The following is a 23,785-nucleotide window of genomic DNA, read 5'->3' on the forward strand; positions in this document are numbered from 1 at the left end:
CGGGGCCAGATCGGGGGCGGGGCGAGCGCGGGGAGGGGCGGGGCCGGCGGGGAGGGGCGGGGCGAGCGCGGGGAGGGGCGGGGCCGGCTCGGTGGGCGGGGCGAGGAGCGTTGCACGCGGGAGCTGTATATGGGTCGTTGCACGGGAGGGTCCTGCACGCGGGCGCTGTATATGGGTCACTGCACGGGGCGGCATTGCACGGGGGCGCTATATATGGGGAGCATTGCGCGGGGGAGCTATACGGGGGATATTGCACAGGGGGTGTTGTAGGAGGGCGTCATGCAGGGGCCATTGCCTGGGGGGCATTGCCAAGAGGGAGTGTTGCATGGGGGCACTACGCAGGGGTCATTGCACGGGGGTATTGTAGGGGGGGCATTATACAGGGGGTATTGCATAGGGGACATTGTATGGTGGGCATTGCATGGGGGAGCTATACGGGGGGCATTGCATGGGGGGTATTGCATGGGGCGCTACACGGGGGCATTGCAGGGGGCATTGGCTGCGCGGGGGTGCGAGGTGGCGGCAGAGCAGGAAGGGGAGAGACGGGACTGAAACAGGGCAGGCAGCAGCTGCCGGAGGTTGGGGCCGGCGCCGGTGTCGCTGCTGGCGTTGCAGGGCCGGAGCAGCAGCACACCTCCTGCTCTAGCTGGCCCTCCCAGCGGCACCCGCTTGCCGCGCGGCACTGCCGTGCTGCATGCTGCGTGTGTGCCGTGCACCGCGCTCTGTGTGTGTGTGCATGCTGTGTGCGGTGTGTGTGCCGTGCACTGTGCTCTGTGTGTGTGTGCATGAACTAGGTTGTGTGTGTGTGTGCATGCCATGTGCTCTGTGTGTGCCATGCACCGTGCTGCATGTGCATGCACCAGGCTGTGTGCGCGCGCACCGTGCTGTGTGTGTAGCATGCACCGTGCTGCGTGTGTGCTCTGCACCGTGCTGCGTGTACCATGCGCTGCGCCGTGTATGCGCATGCAGATGCGCTGCGCTGTGTGTGCTCTGCACCGTGCTGTGCACACGCTGTGCTCTGTGTGTGTGTGTGTGTGTGTGTGTGTGTGTGCGCACCACGCCGTGTGCTGCGTTCATCCCATCTGACCTATTTTCTGGTTCAAGCCGCTCCTGAGGCTTAGCAGCGCTGACAGCTGCAGGGAAGCAGCAGGGACGGCAGCGGTGCGGGCGGAAAAGCCGGCGGGGCCTTGGCGAGCCCTGCTGCGGCCGCGCGGTGGCTCCAGCCCTCTCCCGCTGCCTGCGGTGCAGCTCGTGGGGAGCCCCAAGCCGGGGCAGGGGCTTCTCCCGGCCGCCCCCCGTCTCCCGCCCTGCTCTCCCTCGAACTTCTGTCCCCGAAGCGGCGGGCGCCGGTTGCCGGTTGAGTTTGGAGGGGACGAAACCTGCTTTTTGCGTGGCGCGGGGCAGGGCGATGCCGCCCCGGGGCGCAGGAAGTCTCCGCGCGATGCAATCGCCGGCGAGTGGGCGGCCGCGCGGCGCCGGGAAGTGGCGCGCGGGAGAGGAGGCGCGCGCGGGGCGCCGGAGGTCCCCGGGGCTGCCCCAGCCCCCTGCGCGCGGCGGGTGCCCCGTGCGGACGCGGGCGCTGCTGGGCGAGCAGCTCTGCCGGCACCGAGCCTTCAGCCTGGCCCCGGCGGGAGGAAGCCAACGCGCCGGGGTGGGGACACCTGCTCAGGCAGGAGTTTGGCGGGGTAGATGAGGGGGAGCAGTGGATGGTGTCTGCCTTGACTTCAGCAAGGCTTTGGACACCGTCTCCCATAGCATCCTCAAATGCAAACTCAGTTAGTGTGGGCTGGATGAGTGGACAGTGAGGTGGCTTGAGACCTGGCTGAACGGCAGAGCTCAGAGGGTTGTGATCAGCGGTGCAGAGTCCAGGTGGAGGCCTGTAGCTAGCGGTGTCCCCAGGGGTCAGTACTGGGTCCAGTCTTGTTCAACTTCTTCATCAATGACCTGGATGAAGGCACAGAGTGCACCCTCAGCAAGTTTGCTGACGATACAAAACTGGGAGGAGTGGCCGATACGCCAGAGGGCTGTGCTGCCATTCAGGGAGACCTGGACAGGCTGGAGAGGTGGGCAGAGAGGAACCTCCTGAAGTTCAACAAAGGGAAGCGCAGGGTCCTGCACCTGGGGAGGAATAACCCCATGCAGCAGTACAGGTTGGGGGTTGACCTGCTGGAAAGCAGCTCTGCTGAGAAGGACCTGGGAGTGCTGGTGGACACCAAGTTAAGCATGAGGCAGCAATGTGCCCTTGTGGCCAAGAAGGCCAATGGTATCCTGGGGTGCATCAGGAAGAGTGTTGCCAGCAGGTCGAGGGAGGTGATTCTCCCCCTCTACTCAGCCCTGCTGAGGCCACATCTGGAGTCCTGCGTCCAGTTCTGGGCTCCCCAGTACAAGAGGGATGTGGCACTACTGGAGCAAGTCCAGCGAAGGGCTACAAAGATGATTAGGGGACTGGAGCATCTCTCTTATGAGGAAAGGCTGAGAGAGCTTGGCCTGTTTAGCTTGGAGAAGAGAAGGCTGAGAGGAGATCTTATCAACGTGTACAAGTATCTGAAGGGAGGGTGTCGAGAGGATGGGACCAGACTCTTTTCAGTGGTGCCCAGCGACAGGACGCGAGGCAACGGGCACAAACCGAAACACAGGCAGTTCCGTCTGAACACGAGGAAAAAAGAGCTGGCAAAAAGCATTCTTTCGTTATCTGAGTTAAGCCTAGCCCGCCCCGGGCGGCGAGGGCTGCTCTGGCGGATCGCTGTCACGTACCGCGATGTGATGCGCAGATAACGTAGAGCTTCGCACAGCACTTATTTAAATCTGCCAGGATGACTAATAACTTTATAATAACCTAAAAAGAAGATTAAAAAGAAAAAAAAAAAAGAGAAGAAGAAAGAAAAGAGAGAGGCGCCTGTTTCTTTAAGGGGCGCTGGGTTTTCCCATGGAGTGACTCAAACTGGAAACTCGCCGCTCGCTCGTCTCCGGCGCTGCCAGCAGCTATCTGGGTCAGGGCTGCTGACGGCTGCCGACGCCGCCGGCGGACGAGGAAGCGGCGAGGCAGCGGCAGCACCGGCGCAGGCACGGGGACGGCGGCACCATGGCCTGAGCGCGGCAAGGTAACGCGGCCCCTTCCCGCCCGCCGGCGCGCTCCTGCCAGGCCGTTCCGTAAGGAGCGCCCGATTCCCGCCGCGCGGAGCATCGCTTGCTCTTCCCCGCTTCTTTCCCTGCTTTGTGTCCATTTAGCCAGGAGCTTTGCAAGCGCCGCCGGGCTTCGCGGCGGAGGACGTCCCGGAGCAGCGGTGCCGGCGGCGGCGGCGGCGGGAAGAGCCCCGCTGCGCCCGGCTCGCGGCTTCGGCACGGCCCGCGACCGGCGGCCGCCCGCCCTTCGGGGCTCGTCTCCCTTTGCTTGCTTTGCCTTGCGGAAGCCTCGCGGCCGGGCAGCTCGCCCAAATCCCAAACATCCCGTGCACGCGACGAGGGCAACGCGGGAAGGAGCGCGGCGCTGCGGGCTCGGGCTGCTAGCCGGCACGTGGCGGCTCGGGGTGTCCGGCGCTACCCCGAAGCCTCTGCAGCGCATCCGCCGTGCCCAAACCTGCCTCTTCGCACAGGAGATTTTGCGTGCAGGTGTTTTTCCTGTTAGTGGCTTAAGGGAAATCGGAGGCAGCTCTTTGGGACCCTTCTGCAGAAGCTCGTGCGTTGAGCCGAGGCGTAAAGCTAAGGTGAACGTCGCGGGGCAGCGGCAGGGCTTCCCCCCTCGCCGGCGACGCGGGACAGGCAGGGGAGGGAGGTGAAGCGGGTGCGGAAGAACCCGGGTGAGACCCTGGGAGCCTCCTGGGGAAGAGTGGGAGAGGCCGCGCGGGGATCCGGGGCTGCAGCGCCGGAGACGAGCGCTGCCGGCAGGAGCCGTGGCTTGGCTGGGCGAGGGGCAGGACGCCTGCAGCTGGAGGAGGCTTTGCGAAAACGGCCGGCGGCTCCGTATGTCGGAGGCTCCAGCCCCTTCACCACCTTCGTGGCCCCTTGCTGGACTCGCTCCGGCAGGTCCGGCAGCGCACCCGCCCGGGGTATCAGCCCCTCCTGTGGGCTCGGTGTCGTCAGCAGACTGGCTGAGGGTGCACCCTGCCCCGGCGTCCAGGCGATAACGAAGAGGTTGAGCGGCGCCGGAGCCGGGCTTGGCCCTGGGGTGCGCCGCCAGCGAGCGGCCTCCAGCTGGACTGCGGGCGGCTGATCGCAACCCTTCGAGCCCGGCAGCTGAGCCGGCTCCCAGCCCACCTCAGTGCCCACCTATCCAGCCCGTACTTCATCAGCTTGTCCGGGAGGGTGTTCTGGGAGCCTGGCTCAAAAGCCGTGCTATGGTCAAGATAGACATCATCCACTGCTGTCGGGTTGGCTAAGCACGATTTCCCCTTCGGAAACCCGTGCTGACTGCTCCCCATCACCTTCTTGTCCTTCGTGCGTTTGGAAGTGGTATCCAGGATTCGTTGCTCCTTCACCCTCCCTGGGACTGAGGTGAGGCCGTCTGGCCTGTAGCTCCCCAAATCCTCCTTCGTGCCCCTCTTGGCAGGCACAGCGATGCGTGGGCTTACCAAAAACCGCATGAGCCTAAGTCTTCATGTACCTACGAGCAAAGGACGGGAGACATTTCACGGATATGAAAACTAGAGGTGTGCCAAAGAATCAGAAAACTGCGACAAGCCCAAAAATTCAACCCGGGCTCGCAAAAAGGATCTGTGAGGCCGGACTTTATTTCGGTGTATGATCGGACCCCAGCCTTGGCTCACCCCTCTGCGGGCGTGCTGGCCTCCCGTGTCTGCGCGACCCTCCGTGAAGGTGGTCCTCACGGCCTCATAGACCCCCTTTTCCCTTCCGCGGCAGAGGCGCGATTGCCCCCTTCCCACCTCGCTAGACCCTTTGGAGGAGGACCAGCGGGAGGAGAAGGTGGAAGAGGTCTCCCTGCATTCGCGGGGCCCGGCGGAGCTCTCCAAACCGCGGGGCGACGGGCTGCGAAACCTGCGGTCGCTGCGGATGCTACCGGCAGCTGCTCGCCTCGCGAAAATTCACACCCACAGCGCTCAAAACCGAGTGTGGGTGCCCAGCCCGAGACTTCCCCAGGAAGGACTCGAGCAACGGCTCCCGTGGCCGCCGGCTCTTCCGCGTCGCGCTCCGGAGATCCGGAGGCGCCTCAGCCCGCGGAGCGCTTTTGTGAGCCGCAAACGGCGTTTTCGGGGCCGCGGGGTGCCTGCGGGAGAGGCTGGGGCGGGAGGGCTGGTCCCTCCGAGTTCCTCTTCCCGAAGGAAGGGTTTTCCGAAGGCGGCTCGTGCCGGAGGGACAGTGTCCGGGTTGCAGCTGGTAGCAAGGTCCCGCATCTTCCTGCCCTGGTGCTTTTCACCCAAAACGCTGGGAGCCCCGTAGGCCAGCCACGGCCGTGCCGTGCCGTGCCGGGCAGGACGGGCTCCACCAGGGCCGCCGGCACGGGCGTCTCGGTGGCGTCGTGCTGGGAAGCCAGCCGCCGGCTCGCGTTGTTTCCCGCGCGAAGGACTCACGGCCCTTTCGTTTCCCGCAGGGGCTATGCCACCCGCCGGCGGCGCCCGCAGCCCAGGCCATGGCGGGACCCGGCGCGGCGCTGGTGCTCCACGTCCTGCTCGGCTTTCTGCCCCGGGGTAAGCGTCCGCGGCGTCCGCGCGGGGCGATGCCTGCGCTCGGAGCAGGCGGCCCTGGAGCTCGATACCCCGCTCCGGGATTTTTACCAGCTGCAAAAACGCTCTCCGTGCCGGCTGCTGCGTGCCTGCTGCACGGAGGCCCCAAGGCGGCTGCGCCCTTTCCGGGAAGAGCAGATGGAGCCCGATACGCCGGGCGCCGGGCTCTAATCTGATGGCAAAGGGCGCCCGCGCCTCCGCGGCCCGTGGGGACGGCAGCGCCCCGGCTCTCGAGACTGCGGGTTATTTCCCCCGCGCTCATCTGAGCATCAGAGCAAAAGTTCAGATCGGTGAAACTCGATGTTTCCTCTCCGCGGGGATGAGTCACCGCGCGCAGGGGCCGTTCCCGGCGGCGCGGGGGGATTTACCCGTGCACGGAGGGGGAAGCGAGGGGGGACGGGTGCCCGTGCCGCTGCGCGACCTGCACGGCCACGCGTGCCCACGGCGCCTGGCCCCGCATCCGGCTCTCGCGGATCGACCCGGAGACGGGAGCGAGCAGGAGCAGCGGGATGCTCCCGCAGCGCCTGGGAAAAAAGCAATTTAGCCAGTGCAAAGCGGCGTTTTCCCTTTGGGGATTGCCTTCTCCGCTCGGTTTTAACCTCCCGGTGTGGGCGCAGGCGTCACCACCATAAAGTGCTCCGGCCACGTGTGGATAGAGCCCGCCGCGGTGGTGCCCATGGGCTGCAACATCTCCATCAACTGCCTCTCCACCCTGCGCTGCCAGCGGGCCGCCTACACCATCCTCCTCAACTACACGCCGGCCGCCGGCGTCCTGCGCCCCGTGAACAGCACCACCTTCCAGCTCCGGCTGCAGGACCTGCGGGTGCCCAACTGGATCGTCACCTGCGTGGCCAGGTGTCCCAACAGCGACAAGAAGGAGCTGGTGTGCGGCACGCAAGTCTTAGCCGGGTGTAAGCGGGCGCCGCGCGGGCACGGGGCCCTTCCGCAGCCCCTGCCCCTCGGGGGACGGGTGGGATGCTGCCGCTCTCCCGCGGCGCTCATGGCTCCGGATGCGGGATGTTGCTTTGCGGGGAGGTTTTTGCAGCCTGCCTGGCGACGCACAGCTCACGCGGCTTTGCGCGTCGTGCCGCGGCGCAAAGCTCATCCTCCTCCCGGTTTCGCGAATGCGTCCCGCGGCCCGGCGCGGCGTTCCCGGGGCCCGGGGCAGCCTCCGCGGCGCCCCTTCCTTCCCCCAGCCTTGCTCTCTCCGCAGACCCGCCGGAGAGCCCGAGCAACCTCAGCTGCGCCGTGCACGAGCACTCGGAGCGGCTGGCGTGCACGTGGGACGCGGGCAAGCCCACCCTCCTGCCCACCCGCTACGCCCTCCACCTGCGGAGGTGAGCGGCACCCGCGGCGGCGGCGGCGTGGGAGGCAAAACTGGGTCAGGCTGGGGGCAAGCGCTGGGACCTGGGAACCCGAAGAGCCGGGGCGAAACGTGTGGTCGGGGCAGCGGCAGCCACAAACCGAGGCGGGGATGGGGCTGCTCTACTTCGGGTGCCTGGAAACGGGCCCCGTGCCCTAGTTGCGCTTTCCGAAACGCCCGTCTCGGGCCGGGTGCGCTGAGCGAGCACGCGGGGCCGGCGCTCGCTTCGCCCCGCTTCGCCCGGCTTTGGCGTTGCAGTCCGCCGGAGCGGTCCCGTCGGCTCCGCGCTGTCCCTTCCCGAGCAAACCTTGCACCAAAGCGGAATCGAGGACACAAGCCGGAAGGTGATTTCCGCGCGGTGGCCCGACCCGATCCTGCATCGCTCCAGCCACGCGTCCGGGCCGGCCCGGAGAGCAAGCGCTCCTCGGCACAGAGCCAAGGCAGGAATGCTGAACTCCGTCCCAGGATACAAACCCCTCCACCTCGGGCCCCCGTACGCGCTGCGCTCGGTGTGCCCGTATCCTCCGCGTCCCAGCCGGGATGCTCGTGCTGTGCCGCGTGCCAAAGCCCCTGTGACAGAAGACTTTTACGATTAATCTGACTCACTGTCGAAGCGAACGCATTAAATCCGGTAGTGTGTAGGTTTTCATGAAAAGAAATGATTAACCGAATGCCCAAGAAGCTTAGTTGGCGGAGCTACGTTCAAATTTTGAATTTTGCAACCAGAAATAACTGAGAAAGTTCCCTTTCTGTAGTGAAAATGCAGATAGGTCATGAACCAAAGAAAATAGCTTTCTAGTTCGCTTTAAGGGTAAAAAACTCCGGCTTTGGGAATGACTGTGTGTCAGTCTCGCAGGGTAAGCGCTCGCTGCCAGGCCGGACGTGGGGCAGGATTTGCACCCGGCGCAGCAGCCGTTTTGGCAGCGCGGTCACCCCGGCACGGGCGCGACACCAAAGCGCCGCGCGTCACCGAAAACCATCGCAGGGCCGAGTTAGATAATGAGGGGACGGTGCCCGACGTAGGGCCGGCAGGGGCCACGGGCCGGGCTGCCGGGGCCGCTCTCACCGGGGCGCTTTGCTCGCAGCGTGCAGACGGAGGAGGAGGCGGTGTTCGCCGCGGCGCCGGCCCTCGCCGTGCCGCTGAGCGCCCTGCGCGGCGGCAGCCGCTACTCCGCCTGGCTGCAGGCCAGCAACCAGCTGGGCACGGCCCGCTCGCCCCAGCGCCGCCTCGACCTGCAGCAGCTAGGTACGTGCCGCCCTTTTGCTTTATTTCTCGGAATTAAGCGTAAATGCCGCAGCGCGCGCGCGGGCAGGGCCAGCCAGCGCTCGCTGCGCCTGTTCGCCCCGGGAGAGCCCCCCGGCTTTGCTTTGCCCGTGCCGTTTGCGGCGAGCGGCAACGATGCCGTAGAGCCAGTTCGGACCAAGTTATTGCCGGCGGGCAGCAGCATTGCACCGTGGTTTTTGAGCTGATAACGTTTCTTCAGCTCTGAAGCCCAGGCGCACGTCTGCGCAGGCTAACGGCTCTGCTCCGACCGAGGGAGCATTGCAGCGGCGCCGAGCGGCAGCCTGTTCCGGCTTGCTTTCGGCGGGCCGGCTAGGAGCAGGCTCACCGCTCTCGCTCTTTCCCGCAGTCATCCCCGCTCTGCCCGTCATCACCGGCGTGGAGACGACGGAGGCCTCGCCGCCGACCACCCTCATCCGCTGGGAGAAGCGGACGCGGAAGGAGAACGTGCGCTGCGAGGAGCGATACCGAGCGGCGGGCGCCCCGGCGTGGCATGTGAGACGGCCCTGTCCGCCCTGCTCCCGCTCCCCTCGGCTCCCGCTGCTGTTGCCACGGCTGCTCCCTCCCGGGGGACGGCGGGCGCTCTCTCCCCGGCGGCTCCCACGCGCCAAGGCGCGACGAGCGCGTCGGGGCTCAGGGCAAAACGGCCCGGCTGCCCACCAAGACTGGCTGGCTGCTGCCCCTGGGGCTCGCTGGCTGCCGGCGCGGTGCGGCATCGCGGCGGTGCTTCCCTTGCAGGTGCGCGCATGGGCCGGGGGGCCGGGGCTCCGCACGCGCTACGCCCTGGACAGCGACACCGGCTACGAGTTCCAGGTGAGGTGCCAGCTCCGTGCTGCCGGCAGCCCCTGGAGCGCCTGGAGCAGCCCCTTCCTCTACACCACCCCCGAGGCGGGTAAGCGCGGCGTCTTCCTCCTTGCATCCCCCGGGGGAGCCGGTCTGCACCCGAAAACGCCGCCCTGGGGCCGTTTTGCACTGGGGCAGGACTGGGTGCAACCAGCCCTTTGCATGGCCCAAACGGGTGATTTCTCCCTGGATTAACTGAGCTGCAAGAGGCGTGCGAGGGGCAGGCGAGGCGCGGAGCGGCAGCCCGTGTCCCGCTGGGCACGGCGCCCCTCCGCAGCCCCGCGCGGCTCTGCCCCGTCCCCACCGCGCGGCTGCTGATGTTGTTCTTGGGCGACGAAAAGCGCCGTTTGCAGTCTGGGGCATTTCCTCTCCCGCCGGTAAAACCGCGCGTCGGCAATTCGCCGCCGCCGCCGCCCCCGTCAGCCAGCGGCGGAAAGGGAGAAATGCAAACTCGGCACGTTAGGTGGACGGTTGTCGCCGGCCCCGCGCGGGGCTGCCTGCGCCGTTGCGGGTTCGCGGCGGCTGCAGGTCGCGGGCTGTGCCGAGGCATCCCAGCGGCTCGGAGTCGTCCCAGGCGGGATGCCGGCAGCCGCAGGCGCATTTCCTGCGCTTTTTCCAAAAACAGCCCCCGCTGCGGTGCCGGACGTGTGGCGGCGCCTGGGCCCGGTCTTCCCGAACGGCAGCCACGAGGTGACGGTCTTGATCAAGGTAAGGCCCTGCTCTGGCGGCGCCGGTGACGTCCTCGCTTGCGCCAGCCCTGCTGCCACCAGCGGCTGCAAAGAGGAAGCGGAGGGCAATGCCGCCTGCGCTTAAGCCGTCCCGAGCCGCTTTTCCCAAGGAGGGGGGAACAGGGTCCCGGCGATGCTTTTGCAGCCCCCACACTGGCCGGGGCGCTGGGGGGACGCGCGGGACGTGAGCGCCCCATCCCCGGCTCCACGGGGTGCTTCTCTCCGCTGTCCGCAGCCGCTGCCGCCCCGCGCGGCCCGCGGGAAGATCCTGGGCTACGCCGTGTCCGCGCAGGGCCGGGCAGCAGCGCTGCCCCTCTGCAACACCTCCGCCACCGCCTGCCGCCTCCTGGTGCCCCCGGGCGTCCGCGCTCTGCACGTGACCGCTCACAACTCCAAGGGCGCCTCCGGCCCCGCCAGCGTCGCCGTCTCCCGCCACCCCGCCGGGGACAAAGGTGGGATTTTGCACGCGCCGGTTCTGGCCTTGACAGAGATCAGGTTTTATCAGAATTGGGGGAGAAAAAAAGAAATTATATCTCACGCGTGCATCGGTGTAAAGCAAGGGGAAAGCCCCCGTGAAGCTCTGCCCACCGCCCTTTCCCATGGGAACGCCGCATCCTCGCCCTGCAGATGGTCCGCCGCTGCGTATTTCAGGTGTTTGCAGGTTGCGGCAGCGAGTTTAGGAATAAGCGGTGCGCTGCCCGCGTTGGCTGCGGCGCGCCGCCGTCGTGCTCGGCGCTCGCAGCAAAGGCTCCCGCTGCCCCTGCCAGCGTCGAGCGAGCGCCTCGAAACAGGGAGGGAACCAGGTGCTGGGCTACCTTGGGTGCCCTGTGCCACAGGCTGTGGTTTTCCCCACAACCACACTTTCCTATTTTTGAAAACGTCTCTTCTACTGAGCAAGGGGAGGGGAAAGTCCCGCTCAAATTAAAGACAAACAGTGCCTGTGCGTAAAAAGAAACTTCGCAATGTAAATAAGGTGGAAAAGATTCTCTAATCTTTCGTACTTATCAGAATCATAGGTGTTTCTTGTAAAAAATGACAGGTGAAACATTTCAGACAGAAGAAATGCAGCGAAGCTGAACGTGCTTTTGAGGCGTGCATATATATATATATATATATATATATACAAATGTGTGAGTGTGTGCATCTCCGTGTTCTAGAATTCCTTTTTCCCTTTTCAGTTCTTAAACGCTTCCAGGAAAGACTCAGTTTTGTCCCTGCGTAGCCGACCTTTGCAAGTCTTCTGCTCCCAGTAAGAGCGTTCCCGCGATCTGTGTTTGCAGAGTTCCCGGCCCCTGCCGCCGTGGAGGTCCGGCGCGAGGACCGGAGCCGGGTGGCCGTGACGTGGCAGCGCCCGCGGCGCGGCACGAAGACCCTGCAGTGGTTCATCCTGGAATGTCTGTCTGCAGCTCCATACAGCCAGGAGCACCAGTTTTTTTGGAAGAAAGTCCCAAAGCAGGACACACTCGCGTACATCCAGGGTAAGATATTCCAGGAGTCCTTTTGCCGTTTGGTGTGGTTGACCAAAAATATTATAAAGCCAAAAAGTACTGTAAAGCCAAAGTTTCGTTTGAAATTGAGCCCCCGCCCCCTTGGTTTTGGAGCCTGGGGCTGGGAAGAGCCCTTAGGGAGCATGAGAGAGGGACGTGATACAAAACACATGAGGATCAGCAGGACGTGGTCCCACACGGGAAGCCCCCGGGAGAGAAGGGATGGAGAAGGAAAGGACAAGCGAGGCGGTTTGGCGTGAAACCAAGCTGGACCCATGGGAGGGCGAGCGCAGGAGAGAGACGTGTGCATTTGAGGATGGAGAGAGAGCAGGCAGAATACTCGATGCAGCAAGGCTTTGCCGTAGCACATTTCCTCTCCCCGCAATGTCCAGAGATGCAAGGCCGTGGTCCTTACTGCCCCAGCTTTTGAGTCTAGCAGTGTAAAGCTCTCAGCTTGTCCCGTTCAGTTCCTCGTCCTCACATATTAATTCCGGGTGTTTATTGCCTTTCGGGTGCTTCCTAGCTGTTACTTGGCCGGGCTTTTGCTCTTCCACACATGGTTTTGGTAACTGCACATAGTAGAGCTCCCTTCCAAATCAGTCCATAGTGAGACTTAGCTGGGTCCGTTTGCAAGAAGATCCTCTACTGACAGACGGAAGATGTGGAGCCAAATTAAAACAGGAAACAGTATCTGCACTAGGCACAAAATATTTGTTTGGCTGCTGAATGGGTGTCACATTAGCAGCGACCGTGAAGTAAAGCACCCACCGACGAGTCCTGATGAACAGGTCCTGGCCACAGAATAGGCCGGGCACGGAAAGGAGTTTCCTTACACCTGGCACAAGGGTATAGGACTTAAATTTTCCCATCCCATAGACCATACCACGGCTTTTCTTCAGAGCCTCTGAGCAGACATAGCGTTCATCATCAGCGCTAGCTCAGGAGTTGGGGTTTGTAGTTTTCTTTATTACTGTCTCAAAAGCACTGAGCAGACACGAACTCACTAATGCTCACGGCGAAGCCTGGCCACGTCCCGGCACCCTCCACGGCACCCTGCGCCGTTCTGTGGGTGCAACGTGCCCCACGTAGACCCACCACAGTGACCCGCAGGGAGCCCCGTGGCCGCTTCGGCGTTGCTGATTTTCCAGACGGAGGGAAGGAGTGCAGCAGGCTCGTCCTCCGCCTGGAGCTGGAGAGCTCTCCCGCCCCACTACAGCTTCCCCTGGACTTCCCTCTCCTTCCACTGCTCCTTGAAGATGTGCTTGAGACAGTCTATAGCGTTAACGGCAGTTTGCAAATACATTTTAAAAGCAAATGTTGCTTCTTTCCAGAAGAGGCAGCAGCGGGAAGCCGTATCAACGTGTCGGTATACGCAGTCTACCCAGATGGCGTAAGCAAACCGTGCTCTGGCCAAGGTAAGCACAGTGGTGTGGAGAAATTGCTGCTTGCTGTGGGGAGGCTGCAAAGTTCAGCTTGCTGCTTCATTCTTGATATTCCCACAGTTTTCTACTTTTGTATAGTTATTTAGTTTTAGAAAAAAGAGGTAAAACCCACCAATTTTCTCCTGCCTGACATGGACCACAGAGAAAAGCAGGGCTCTAGAAGGAAACCTCTTGACTGCAGGACGTGTCAATACAGATTTTATCGACACCTCTGTATGAAAGCCTTCTCTAGTCGATATGCTTTGTTGCTCCTGCACAGAGATCTCTGATGAACATGAGATTCACTCTACAAAATATGCCAATGGAGTCATCAATCTCCCTTTCTGTGATGAAAAAGATCAGGTTGCTTCTTCTTTGTCACATTTGGCAATAAAATCTCATAAGAAAACAAGACATAGCTTTTACAGAGAGCAACTGGCCAAGCCATAACTTTTCCTTTCTTATCTAGAGCAGGAACTAGGCAGGCTTCAGTTCTGGAAGCTATTTTAGGTAGGATGTAGCATGGGCCAATTTATAAAGGAAAATAAGAGCTGTGCATCACCTCCAGCATCTACCTTGATCACCTGGAAGGCATGTCCTGCACTTCTTTGCAGGGCACTGTGTGCATTGGCTTTTATCGTCCTCGAGGGCTGGACATACTGAGATTATTGAACTATTCCGTCCTGCTCGTGGTCCTTGCCTGGGTAAACCAGGACAAGCCATTCACAGCTCAAAACCTCTGAGTGCTAAGGCCACCTCCCAGCACCACAATATCTCTTCCATGGACACCACACTGCAGAGAAAACCTGTGCATGTGTGGACTCTGCACGGGGTGTCCACCAAACCCCAGTCCAATTGTCCGTCCGGACGAACAAAGAAGCTCCTCTGACGTGAGGTTAATGTCGATGGCACGTGTTCCCCAGGAACAAATTTATAGCGCCTTTTTTTTGCCCTGAGCCCACTGTAGCTGCAGGCAACGTTAATACCTTAGGATGTCATTAGTCCACAAAATCGCTGTCTCGGTGGTGTGAATACAATTTTATTATTTGAAGGTGTTCACATACTTTCCCTGCGACAAACTGTCTCTGTCTTTCTGGCTAGGACCTCTCTTAGTTTTGAGCGTGGCGGTTATTCCATTTTGTCCAAGCAATGGAAACAACATCCAGTAAATGTTCCCGGTCAGTTGATCCTTGGCTGTTAAGGGCCATCTGTTAGCTCTGGCTGTTAGCCGTTCTCCTCAAAGACAAACGGACAGCTTTCAGGGTGGCAGTCTAAGGGCAGATCTGGGTTTAGGCACCTTCAGCTCTGGTGACAGGATGCCTAGTTTGAGTCCTGGCCCTGAAGTGGAATCCAAGGCTTAAATCTCGGCACCAGAGGTCCCTCTGCGCTGAAAGGAGAAGAGCTAGATGTGTCAAAAAGAGGATCCTATAACCTTGACAATTAGCCGTTAGCCAAAATACATCTGAGGAGCAGGCCCCAAAGAGACCTGGGTAGGTCTCTGCCTGGTTTCTGGGTCCCAGCGGGGTTTAGGTAGGATCTAGGTTTCTAGATCAGGGTAGGCCTGGTATGGAAGGCAACGATTGAAGCTCATACCTGTGACAAGGGGTTTAAAATGCTTCAAAAGCACTAGCACGACCAACATCTTACACCCAGAATAAAATCCTCCAACTTAACCCCCACAGTTTGAACCTCTTTCTTTATCTTCATTATACAGATTAAATCCCATTCATCATCAATAGGGCATTACTGTATTTATATTACAATTTTTAATTTATGCAAGTTAAATGTGCCGGTGATACATACTTGTGCACGGACACACGCACTAACTGCTTAATCCCAAGACTACTGAATAATTTACTCAAACACTTTCCTTCCACCATCCCGCGTACTCAGGAGGTGCTTTGTAAGGGCTGCGGAGCGCTCCAGCTGAGCCGGCTCGTGCTCTAGACAAAGTCTATTCAGGAAGCTCAAATCCTTGAACTCTAAGAGCTATGCTAGGAGAAGTACATGCCTCAAATCTACAGGGTCAGAAACAGCACCTTGTCTGTGGTCTTTTTTTCCCCTTATTTTGTGACTGAACTGTGTTACAGGTTTTGCTAAAGCAGCTGTAGCATTAGCCAGGTCAGTTCAGGTCAAAGCCTAGTGCCTTGGAACGTAATTTGACACTGGGACACAGACTGACATTGGCACATCTACGATACTGGATAAGCAGAACAGCTCAGAGAGGAAGAAATTGCATTTGGCCTCTGAAAATGGTGACGAAGGTGACTTGTGAATAGCTGTATGAAGAAATGAAGGCCATTCTCCTTTGGTCCTTACAAAGCTGGCACAAAACAGCACCGGAACGGTGCTCAGTTCCACTCAGTTCCTAGGCGGGTTTCCACATTTAGCTAAGCTCTGTGCTTTGAAAGCTGCTCTTATACTTGTTAAAGCCCTGTGAATTCCAAAAGTTTTTCACTCATTTCCATCTGAAGCCGCCTAAACCCAGGGATTATTACGCCTGTTGCAGAGATCACTGGATGAAATCAGGCAGCCTGCATTGCGAAGGACATTGTGCTGGATAGTCCTGGTTGTCTCAGCCGGCTTTAAGCTCTGTGGTTGTTTGTAGACTATGACACTATCTGCTATTCTTATTAATAGCAATTCTCCGCTTAAAAATATTCAGTCATCTGCTCCGAAGCAAACAATAGCGTAGGCCCTTGTTAGGCTCTCGCGTCCCGCAGGGTGAGCAGTGCCCGGGCACGCCGCAGGAGCGGTGCTTTTCCACCGCCTTTGACCACCGAACAGAGCAGATGCCTCCCTTGGGAGCAGGGGAGAGGTGGCCTCAAGGAAGGCCCAGGCAAGCAGACCGACTGCTTGCAACAGCGGTTTTTGGTTAGCTGCCGTGCATGTCTCCCTGCAGATATTACGGTCTGGGCCACATGATGGCACCATTCTGCGAGGGCCACGCTCTTCACCCCTAGCCTGCTGGCAAAGGCCCGCTACTGGGACCAGAGAGGGGTTTATGGGAAGAAACAATATTTTTCCCAAAACAATCAGTCCAACTGAAGAATATGGAGGAGCTTTCAGGCATGCAGTTGCGGGGTTTCAGAAAGTATTTTGATCATTATACTTCTAAAGTTGCACTTGCAACTCTTTCCTTCCCAAATATTCCAGTATTAGCAATTTGCTACCTTGCTACCGCTTACTACAGCAGCATAAGCTATACTTGCAAGGGTGACTCTACTAAAGTCTTCACTCTCTATGGGTTCAGGGCAAAATCCGGCCTCGCTGAAAGAGCGTCCTTGGCCCAGAGCCTTTTCTAAGAGCAGGGGCACACTAAGGGAATTGCTTCATATAACCGGGAAAGAAAGCTTGCTGCTTATTTTAGCAAAAATAGGCTTCTTGCCATGGTGGACACTTTAGCTGCGTATATTCCTGCTCAGCTCAGCCAGTCAGACGAAAGGACATTACTGGAAAATTCAGTCCTGTGGGGTTTGGACACTTTGGGAAATAAGCCATAGCTGTGCTTGAAAAAATGACCCACAGTTCATCGAGAAAACTAAATTCTTGTTCCAAGTACTTGGGGGAGGGAAGCACGTGGGAGATTTTTTCATAATTTATTTCATGGTTTCATCAACATTTGGTTTAATGATATCACCGAGAATAGGAGGTTATATGGAGTCTAGCTAATATCTGGAGTTACTAATTACTTTGGGGGGCTTTATTTTTCTCATTATACCATTAGTTATTTCTAAGTAATATTAACAAAATAAAGATAAATAATAGCTTCTACTCCACCTGCTGTATGCTCTCTAAATGAAGTTACAGGCATTTTTTTTCCTCTCTCTGCTTAAGTCTTTCCAGAGGAACAGTTCCCGGACAGCACCCACGGTAAGAAGACAATATTTCACACTTGGTAAGCAAGAGTTTCTTCCTGACCAGCAGCAGCAGCTTTAGCCAGAGCAGGGACTGCAGCGTCTGGTGATATAATTATGGGGAAGATCTCTCCATAGCACTTTGGAGAGATCAGAGCCAGAAGAGCAACGTTTCACTTGACTGGGAAACGAGCCACAGGACAAGAAAGGCTGCAGTACTCTCACGGTTGATGGAACCTGCACAATTTATACCTTTAAGTTTTGATTTCTTAAGAGATGTATAATAAAATGTACATTACAACAAGTAGGAGATAAGAAACCAAGGAAAATACAAGATAGTGTTTTCTGATCACATAGGTAGCTATGTTGGCTAAGCTTTTTTGACCTTGCAGTCTGAGCCAGAGACTCATTTAAACGTTCCCATATAGCTCTAATTTCAGTTATGCTGCTGGTTTGACTATCTTCTGGTAAAGATAATGTTATGATTTGCTTCAGTAGTTAAAAGCAAAACCAATGTAAACTTAAGAATACACCTAAGCATTTCTGGAAGCTGATACTCTATAGGAAATGGTTAAACACAATGACCACACTTCTTAGAATTACTTGACTGAAAGGTCAATCTGGCAATATGTCCAGCCAGGCCAGAGAAGCAAATATGGCAAATTTCGGCAGCACACCGAAAACCAGGCAGGACCTTGGCACCTGCCGCCATCACGAAGGCTCGGAGTACAAACTATACACGGGATAGCAGTTTTTGTTTTGCTTTTGTTATTGCTTTGCTTCGTTAACTGTGAAGCAAATGGCCAAATTAAGCACTAATGGCTGTTTTTCCAAAGATCTCGACTAGGTAAGTCACTACGGGGCCGTGTAAGCCAGTGGAGCAGGGCTCACCACCAGCGCTACGGGCTGTTCGGCACGCCTGGCCAGCCAGAGACCCCCTCCAGGGCCCGGTCCAGGCGCATGCGTGGCCTTCACTTTTAGATAAATAGTGCTTGTTCAGCAGGGCATTAGGTTTACAAATGTAAGTGTACAGCAACACCAATAGATGTGCAACAAGCCTCTTGGAGTTCAGCATGAACATTCACGCATGCAAAATTACTTGCATTTGTGACTGAAGATTTGGCCTCCTAAAAATGTCTTTCTCAAAATGAAAGCTGCCTAATTAACCTTTTCCTTTTTATCCTTTTTCAGATGATGACATTGGAGTTTTTTTGGGACTGGGTGTCAGTGTGATCGTATTATCAGTTGTTTTTGTAATTCTGATGTTTAAAAAGTCAGCTAGAAAAAGGTATTGGTTTCTTCACAGTTTTTTTTCCTTATTTCCAACAAATAACTTTCTTCCAGAATGTCCTAAAACTAATTACAGAAACCAGTCCTTTTCAGCACAACCTGCTCTTATTGAGGGCAACCTAACCCATTAATCACACTGCTGCATCAAAAGGCATCTTCTATAAGGTCTGAAGAACGAAACATAACAATCATTCCTCTGTAAAGGCCAGACTTAGGGACATGCGATATATTATTATATGGATATCAGGGAGTAAAAAGGAAAGAGAGGAAATACTTAACCTTCTTTAGGTAATTTTCATACTGGGATTTGTTTACTTACTTTTGAATCAGGAGAGGAAGCTGTCTCTGGTGCAGTTCGCTGATCAGCCCCTCGCATCTGGACCCTGAGAGACAGGCAGAGATTGGGAAGTGCAACAGAAAAACTAAAAAGGGAGACGATTACCATAGTTTTTTTCCCAAAGACTGGCTCACACCTAGTTCACGAGGCACCCTCTCTCCAGGGTGTGCTGTCGCCCACCTTCTCGCTGCCGGAGCAGGTCCCCAGGTTTAGCCTGGGGGGCGACACCAGCAGCAGCCCAGGCAGCGGCAGTTCCTGTTGGTGGCCCAAAGGAGGGCTGTCCCCAGCCACGTGTCCCGCACGGATGCCACCTCCCCAGGGACCTACCTGCCTGCTTCGCCACCGCTGGAGGCCTTGGACCTCACGGAACAACGGCGTGTGCATGACAAATGACTCTTCCTTCTGTTTTTATTTTCCGTTTAACTGGAATATTGATTCAGCCGTTGCTGTTGCTGATATGAATCCATAGGAAATGATTACCTCCGTGACACGGGGCTGTCTGTTGGATGTTCCTGATAAAACGAGAAATAGGGTGGAGAAGACCTGGAGGTCGAGGATGTTGAGGCATCTCACCATCAGTGAAAGATGTCTCTTTCGCTTCCGGACCCCAGTCTCATTTTTCTGCTGGTGATGTAATTGTGAAACACGAGCACTTCAGCATGAACGTAGAGCACGTACTTCCTCAGGAACTCAGCAGTGCACCATAACATCAGCAGAGCTTAGCTAAACTAAACTTTCTTGCAAAAAAATATTTTTCATTTCTGCAGCAGCTTTGATTGTAGAAAAACCAGTCTTCAGTAACGCTGTGTTTTTGATCTCATCAGTTCAGGCAATATATGGATCTTCTTGTTTGTGTACCTAGTTTGGTTCACCTCCCCAGGTTAGCAAGATTTTCACATACATGTATGTATAAGGGCTTTACTCATAGTAATTAGCTCCCAGGCCTGTGTGATAAATGAAGCTTTAGATTTTTGATGGTAATGCAGTGGCAAAAGCCAATCCTGTTATGAGGGGAACAGTACCTGTTCTGCAGCAGCCATGTAATGTAATATTTAGGGTGAGCACTCTGCACTGAGCAAAGTCTGCCCCTATGCCAGCTGCAGCCAGGCTCAGCCCGCGCCATAGGTCAAACTTGGAGGAATAATATCGGAGGATGAAGAGCTAGAGTTTGCCCCCTGGGTTTAGCCTGGCTAACTGAAACGGGGGAGTAAGAAACCTTCTTTTGCAAACAGAAGCTCACATGTGGATAGCAGCCGGTGAGTTAGGCTTGTTCACATCACTCCTGCAAGCACCGGGCATCTCCTGGGCGTGGGTTAAAGCTCGAATGGGGAAACCTGCCCAAAGAGGGGATAAAACCGAGGCTTCCAAGCCATCTGCAAAGGCCATGAGCAGCGCTCCCTCCTTGTCTGGGGACTGTTTCACTCAGAACAAGCAAATAAGTGACTAATAAAATGGACTAACATTGTGGGTTTTTTTCTTTCTTTTTGGTAAAGAATTAACACAATAATTGTGTCGCTAATGCCAAAGTGGCTGCTTGAAGATTTTCCCCACGTGGAAAACAGCAATGTGATAAAGTCGCTCCAGGTAATTGCAACATTATGTCCCAGCTTGTTTTCACTTGTCTATATGTAGATTAAAAAAAAACAACAGGATGCCAAGAGCTGCAACAAACGTGCCCAGTTCTAAGTGGGAAAATTCTCCCTGCGCCCAAGGGGTTTCTGGCAGCGACAGTCGGCATCGCGCTGCGGGTCCAGAGCGAGCGCAGAAGCAGGCTGGGTGGGAGCAGGGCTCAGCCCTGGGGGACCAGGCGCTCACCAGGGGGGGAATCGTTTTCTGGGCTTTTGCAAGGTGCATCACATAAGCTGAGCTTAGCTGAGGTCTTTAGGCCTTGCCTCAAAGCAAACATCGTGCAGTAGCGACGGCTGCGCCCAGCTGCCCTTGAACCGCGTGCGGAAGCGGGGAGGCATGCACGATGGCTCCCGTCTTCTCTCTTCTGCCTCGCTGGAGCCGGTTTTACAGAAGGGGATTAGATGAGGGAGAAGGAGAGGAGGACTAAGACAAGGAGTCAGTGAGGATTGCCACCACCCCATTCCTTCCTTGTGATACTCTACTGATACCTCTCACATTTGCAAAATCTGCCAGTTTGTTTTTACAATCATTATTTTTTTCTAGGAAAAGAGTGAATTCGCACGTAACAGTTTCAGTGAGCCGTTCTTGGATAACAGCGATCCCACGATTATGGAAATAGAGGAGATGTCGGTGCACGAGGAATACAAGATCGTGGACATCGGAAAGAAACACAGCAAAGCGGTCCCCGAGAAGGTGGCGTGCCTGCGGAGCTCCGTGCCGGCTGGCAGCGCGGCCACTGAACCGGTCAGCGACTACAAGCCTCAGCTTTCCGACGGGAACCCGCTGGGATATGTAGCTGCCAACATTTACCAAACACAGCCCCACACACTGGCTCCAGAACCAGAGACAAATGTTTTCTTCAGGGATTATACGAGTCCCATTACTTACTTGTGGAATGCTGAAGGAACAGAGCAGCATGCTTTTCTGCTGGAAAAGATTAATCTAATTTTAAACAACAATAGGAGTGGGCAAAACAATGCATTCGATTCAGCACAGGAGGAACAAAATACCCTTTTGGAAAACCAATGGGAAAAAACACTGTCTAGTGAAAATGCTCAAGAACAAACGTTGGTCCCGGATGAGTTGGTCTCTTGCTTGAGAACAATGAATGAAGAATCTGTGGATATAAAGATCTGTTTTCCACAAAGCATTGGAAGATTATTTTAAGAAATTTTTTAATTGTGATAAAAAATGTTATTTTATGACCATGGCACATATCACCCTTTGAGATTTCCAACATCAGAACTGGAAAAAAACTCAGAATTGGAAATTCGCCTTCTTAATGGACTCCAAATAATTTTGGGTGAGTGGAACACTTTGGCCAGTAAATCATTAATGATCTGTAATTTTAAACTTAGCTTATATTCTCACGAGCATAAGAATGTAAACTTGGATTCCTATAAGAACTGAAATACACAGCAGGTGATTCTTACAACATATATTATGCATCAATTATTATTCTAAATCATTCTCATGTTAAATATTTGCAACATTTCATGCCCGGAGCTGATTTCCTTTAGAGGTGGATAAAATGATCCCTTAGATATTTTGACTGATTTGCGTAAAATATCTTGGGATCCCTTACAATGAACAGACACTACACTGAAGATGATTTAGATATCATACAGCAGATGTGGATGCCAAGAGCATGGAAAGAAATCTTTTCTGTATGACAGAGCAACCAAATTTCATTTTCCCTCCCATTCAGTAACAAAAAATACATCAGACAAGAACAAGCCCTCATCATCTTGGCCTACCTTGTTGCCTTAAAACATCTGTCTAAATTTGCCACAGGACAGATTCTGCCTTTTGGGTTGAAGATTTATCGTCTTCTCACACCCCACATCATATCAGCCTGTCAGAGTTTCAGCTCGGCTGGTCTGTGTGAAGTGGGACATGGCGCAGAGGAACGGTGTTTGTTAGGCACATGCCGGGGACCTGGGTTCGTTTGAAACCCAGATAATGAAATACAGGAGTCTCCTTCCTGCCGAGCGCTCTTGAAATCTTACCGTTTAAAAGTCTGCCCAGGACGTTAGAGCTGGTCTCGTCAAGTGTTCCCGAAGCAACCAGGAACTCGCTGGAAATGCGAGAGGTTGGATTATGTGTCTAGCACTTATTTCACTTAACAAACCCAAACTTTTTTTTTAAGGAAACAACCTAAAATGCTTTTAAGGAATATAAGCACGGAAGAGGTTTACTATGCTCTGTAAAATGTCTGAGCGTCCTATTGGAGAATGTTCTCCATAATGTTTGTTCTACCAGTCCTTTCTTCCCACCCGTGGGTTAGAGCAAAGACCGGCTTTTTGTACTCTGGAGCTGGGGGAGGACGAGGTAAGGGGCGCGAATGCGGCACCGCACAGCCGTCACCGCGCGGCTGCCCCGGGGCAGCTCGCCGCACCACCCCTTCGGTGGTGATGAGCCTCCTTCCCGCGGCTCGTCACCGCCAACGCTGGCCCCTGAGCCGGACTCTCAGGCACCGCAGCAACGCCACGAATAAACCGCGTATTTGTTCCACCCGAAGTGGAAAGTCGGTGTGTGTGGTGGGGGGGTCTGCAGCACTGCGTGGAAACTCTGCGTGGAAGAACGACTGCTGGAGGAACACCTTTAGCGACCCAGCTGCAGATCCCCGGGCAGCCTGCCGCGAGCGGCGTGTTACCTCGCCCGGCATCCCGCGACGAGCGCGTGACTCCCGTCGGCTCTGACACGCAGGACAGAATGCTCCAGTGCGTCCAGGGGGTGCTCTGAAAGACGAGTTGCATTAACAGCTCATACTGGTCTATGGGTTCGAGTCTCCGTTTACAATCCGTAGCACAAAGGAGCCTCTGAACTCCATACCCGTATGTGTGGCTTTTGCTCAGCGAGGAGTTTGTATGTTTTATGCAGTTGTGTAACTGAGTTGGCTATGCATGTTGTAGGGAACATATCTCGTAACAATGACATTAATCATCACCACATGAAAAGGAAATAGGTTCATCTGACTATACATTATCAATTCAAAATCTGTACAATAGTAGGAGCAAGACTCAACAATTTTTTGCAAGACTTAAAAACCACAAAGCTAATGTAAATGAGCTATCTGTAATTGGCTATCTAGAATTACCCACTTTATTATTACTACAATATTTTTTTGCAGTAGGACCTATAAACCTGGAGATTATAATCTTTCTTCCAAATTTTGCTACGCACTGTATGCTTTTCTCTAACAGCTGTTGCATAAATTGATCAGTTTTGTCATTTACTCCGAGATACCTTCAAACTAAAACAGTTGTGTGCTTTACTTGTTTCCTTTTAATAATTCAAGAGATCTGCCATCTGTCACTTAACTTTAAAGAGCAGTATGGTACCCAGTAAGATGCGATACGTTTGTTCTCTATAAGCAGCAAACTGTTTCCAAGCCTGCGATGTTACTCTTACATGTCAGCTAGTCTAAAATTAGTGATTGCTGCTGTGCAGGAAGGAAATTGTAAGAGAACAGCCACATACTATCAGCAGCCAAAATGTGAGAGGTGGAAGGCATTTTTTTTTGAAGTCCACATCCTGAGACTTGAGCTGCCTATATTTGCCTGAACTATCAAAACATATGGGATGTTTATTGCTGCGTGGAAATGCCTGACTTTTCAAAAAGACAAGACTGAGAGCATGATCTAACATTTCAAGCACCTGCTGGCTGAAGCCTGAATTTCCAGCCATGTTCAATCAATCCAGGATGGATAACTGCAAACGTATTTGCAGACAGGAGGATAATTTCTTTCCTGTTACGTGACAATAGTGCAGGGCTAAAACTTTTCCCCCTCTCGCAGGGCATCCTTTCTTAATCAATGGCAAAACTTCCATTGATTTCATTGGGGCGGAATGAAATCTTTCTTCTTT

At 55.5% G+C, this 23,785-nt stretch overlaps 1 protein-coding gene across 1 annotated transcript; it reads left to right on the top strand.

The window, feature by feature from the left end:
- Positions 1-5,569: 5,569 nt before the first annotated feature.
- Positions 5,570-23,418, top strand: IL23R (interleukin 23 receptor). Its single transcript, XM_067300510.1, has 14 exons — positions 5,570-5,642; positions 6,296-6,589; positions 6,892-7,015; positions 8,127-8,287; positions 8,673-8,818; positions 9,062-9,215; positions 9,792-9,874; positions 10,130-10,346; positions 11,175-11,372; positions 12,713-12,796; positions 16,640-16,675; positions 17,851-17,947; positions 19,780-19,870; positions 20,459-23,418. The coding sequence occupies exons 1-14, from the start codon at positions 5,585-5,587 to the stop codon at positions 21,080-21,082; spliced, it is 2,367 nt and encodes a 788-aa protein (XP_067156611.1). The 5' UTR covers positions 5,570-5,584; the 3' UTR covers positions 21,083-23,418.
- The last annotated feature ends 367 nt before the right edge of the window (positions 23,419-23,785 follow it).

Source organism: Apteryx mantelli, chromosome 8 (genome assembly GCF_036417845.1).
Source record: "Apteryx mantelli isolate bAptMan1 chromosome 8, bAptMan1.hap1, whole genome shotgun sequence".
NCBI classification, from domain to species: domain Eukaryota; kingdom Metazoa; phylum Chordata; class Aves; order Apterygiformes; family Apterygidae; genus Apteryx; species Apteryx mantelli.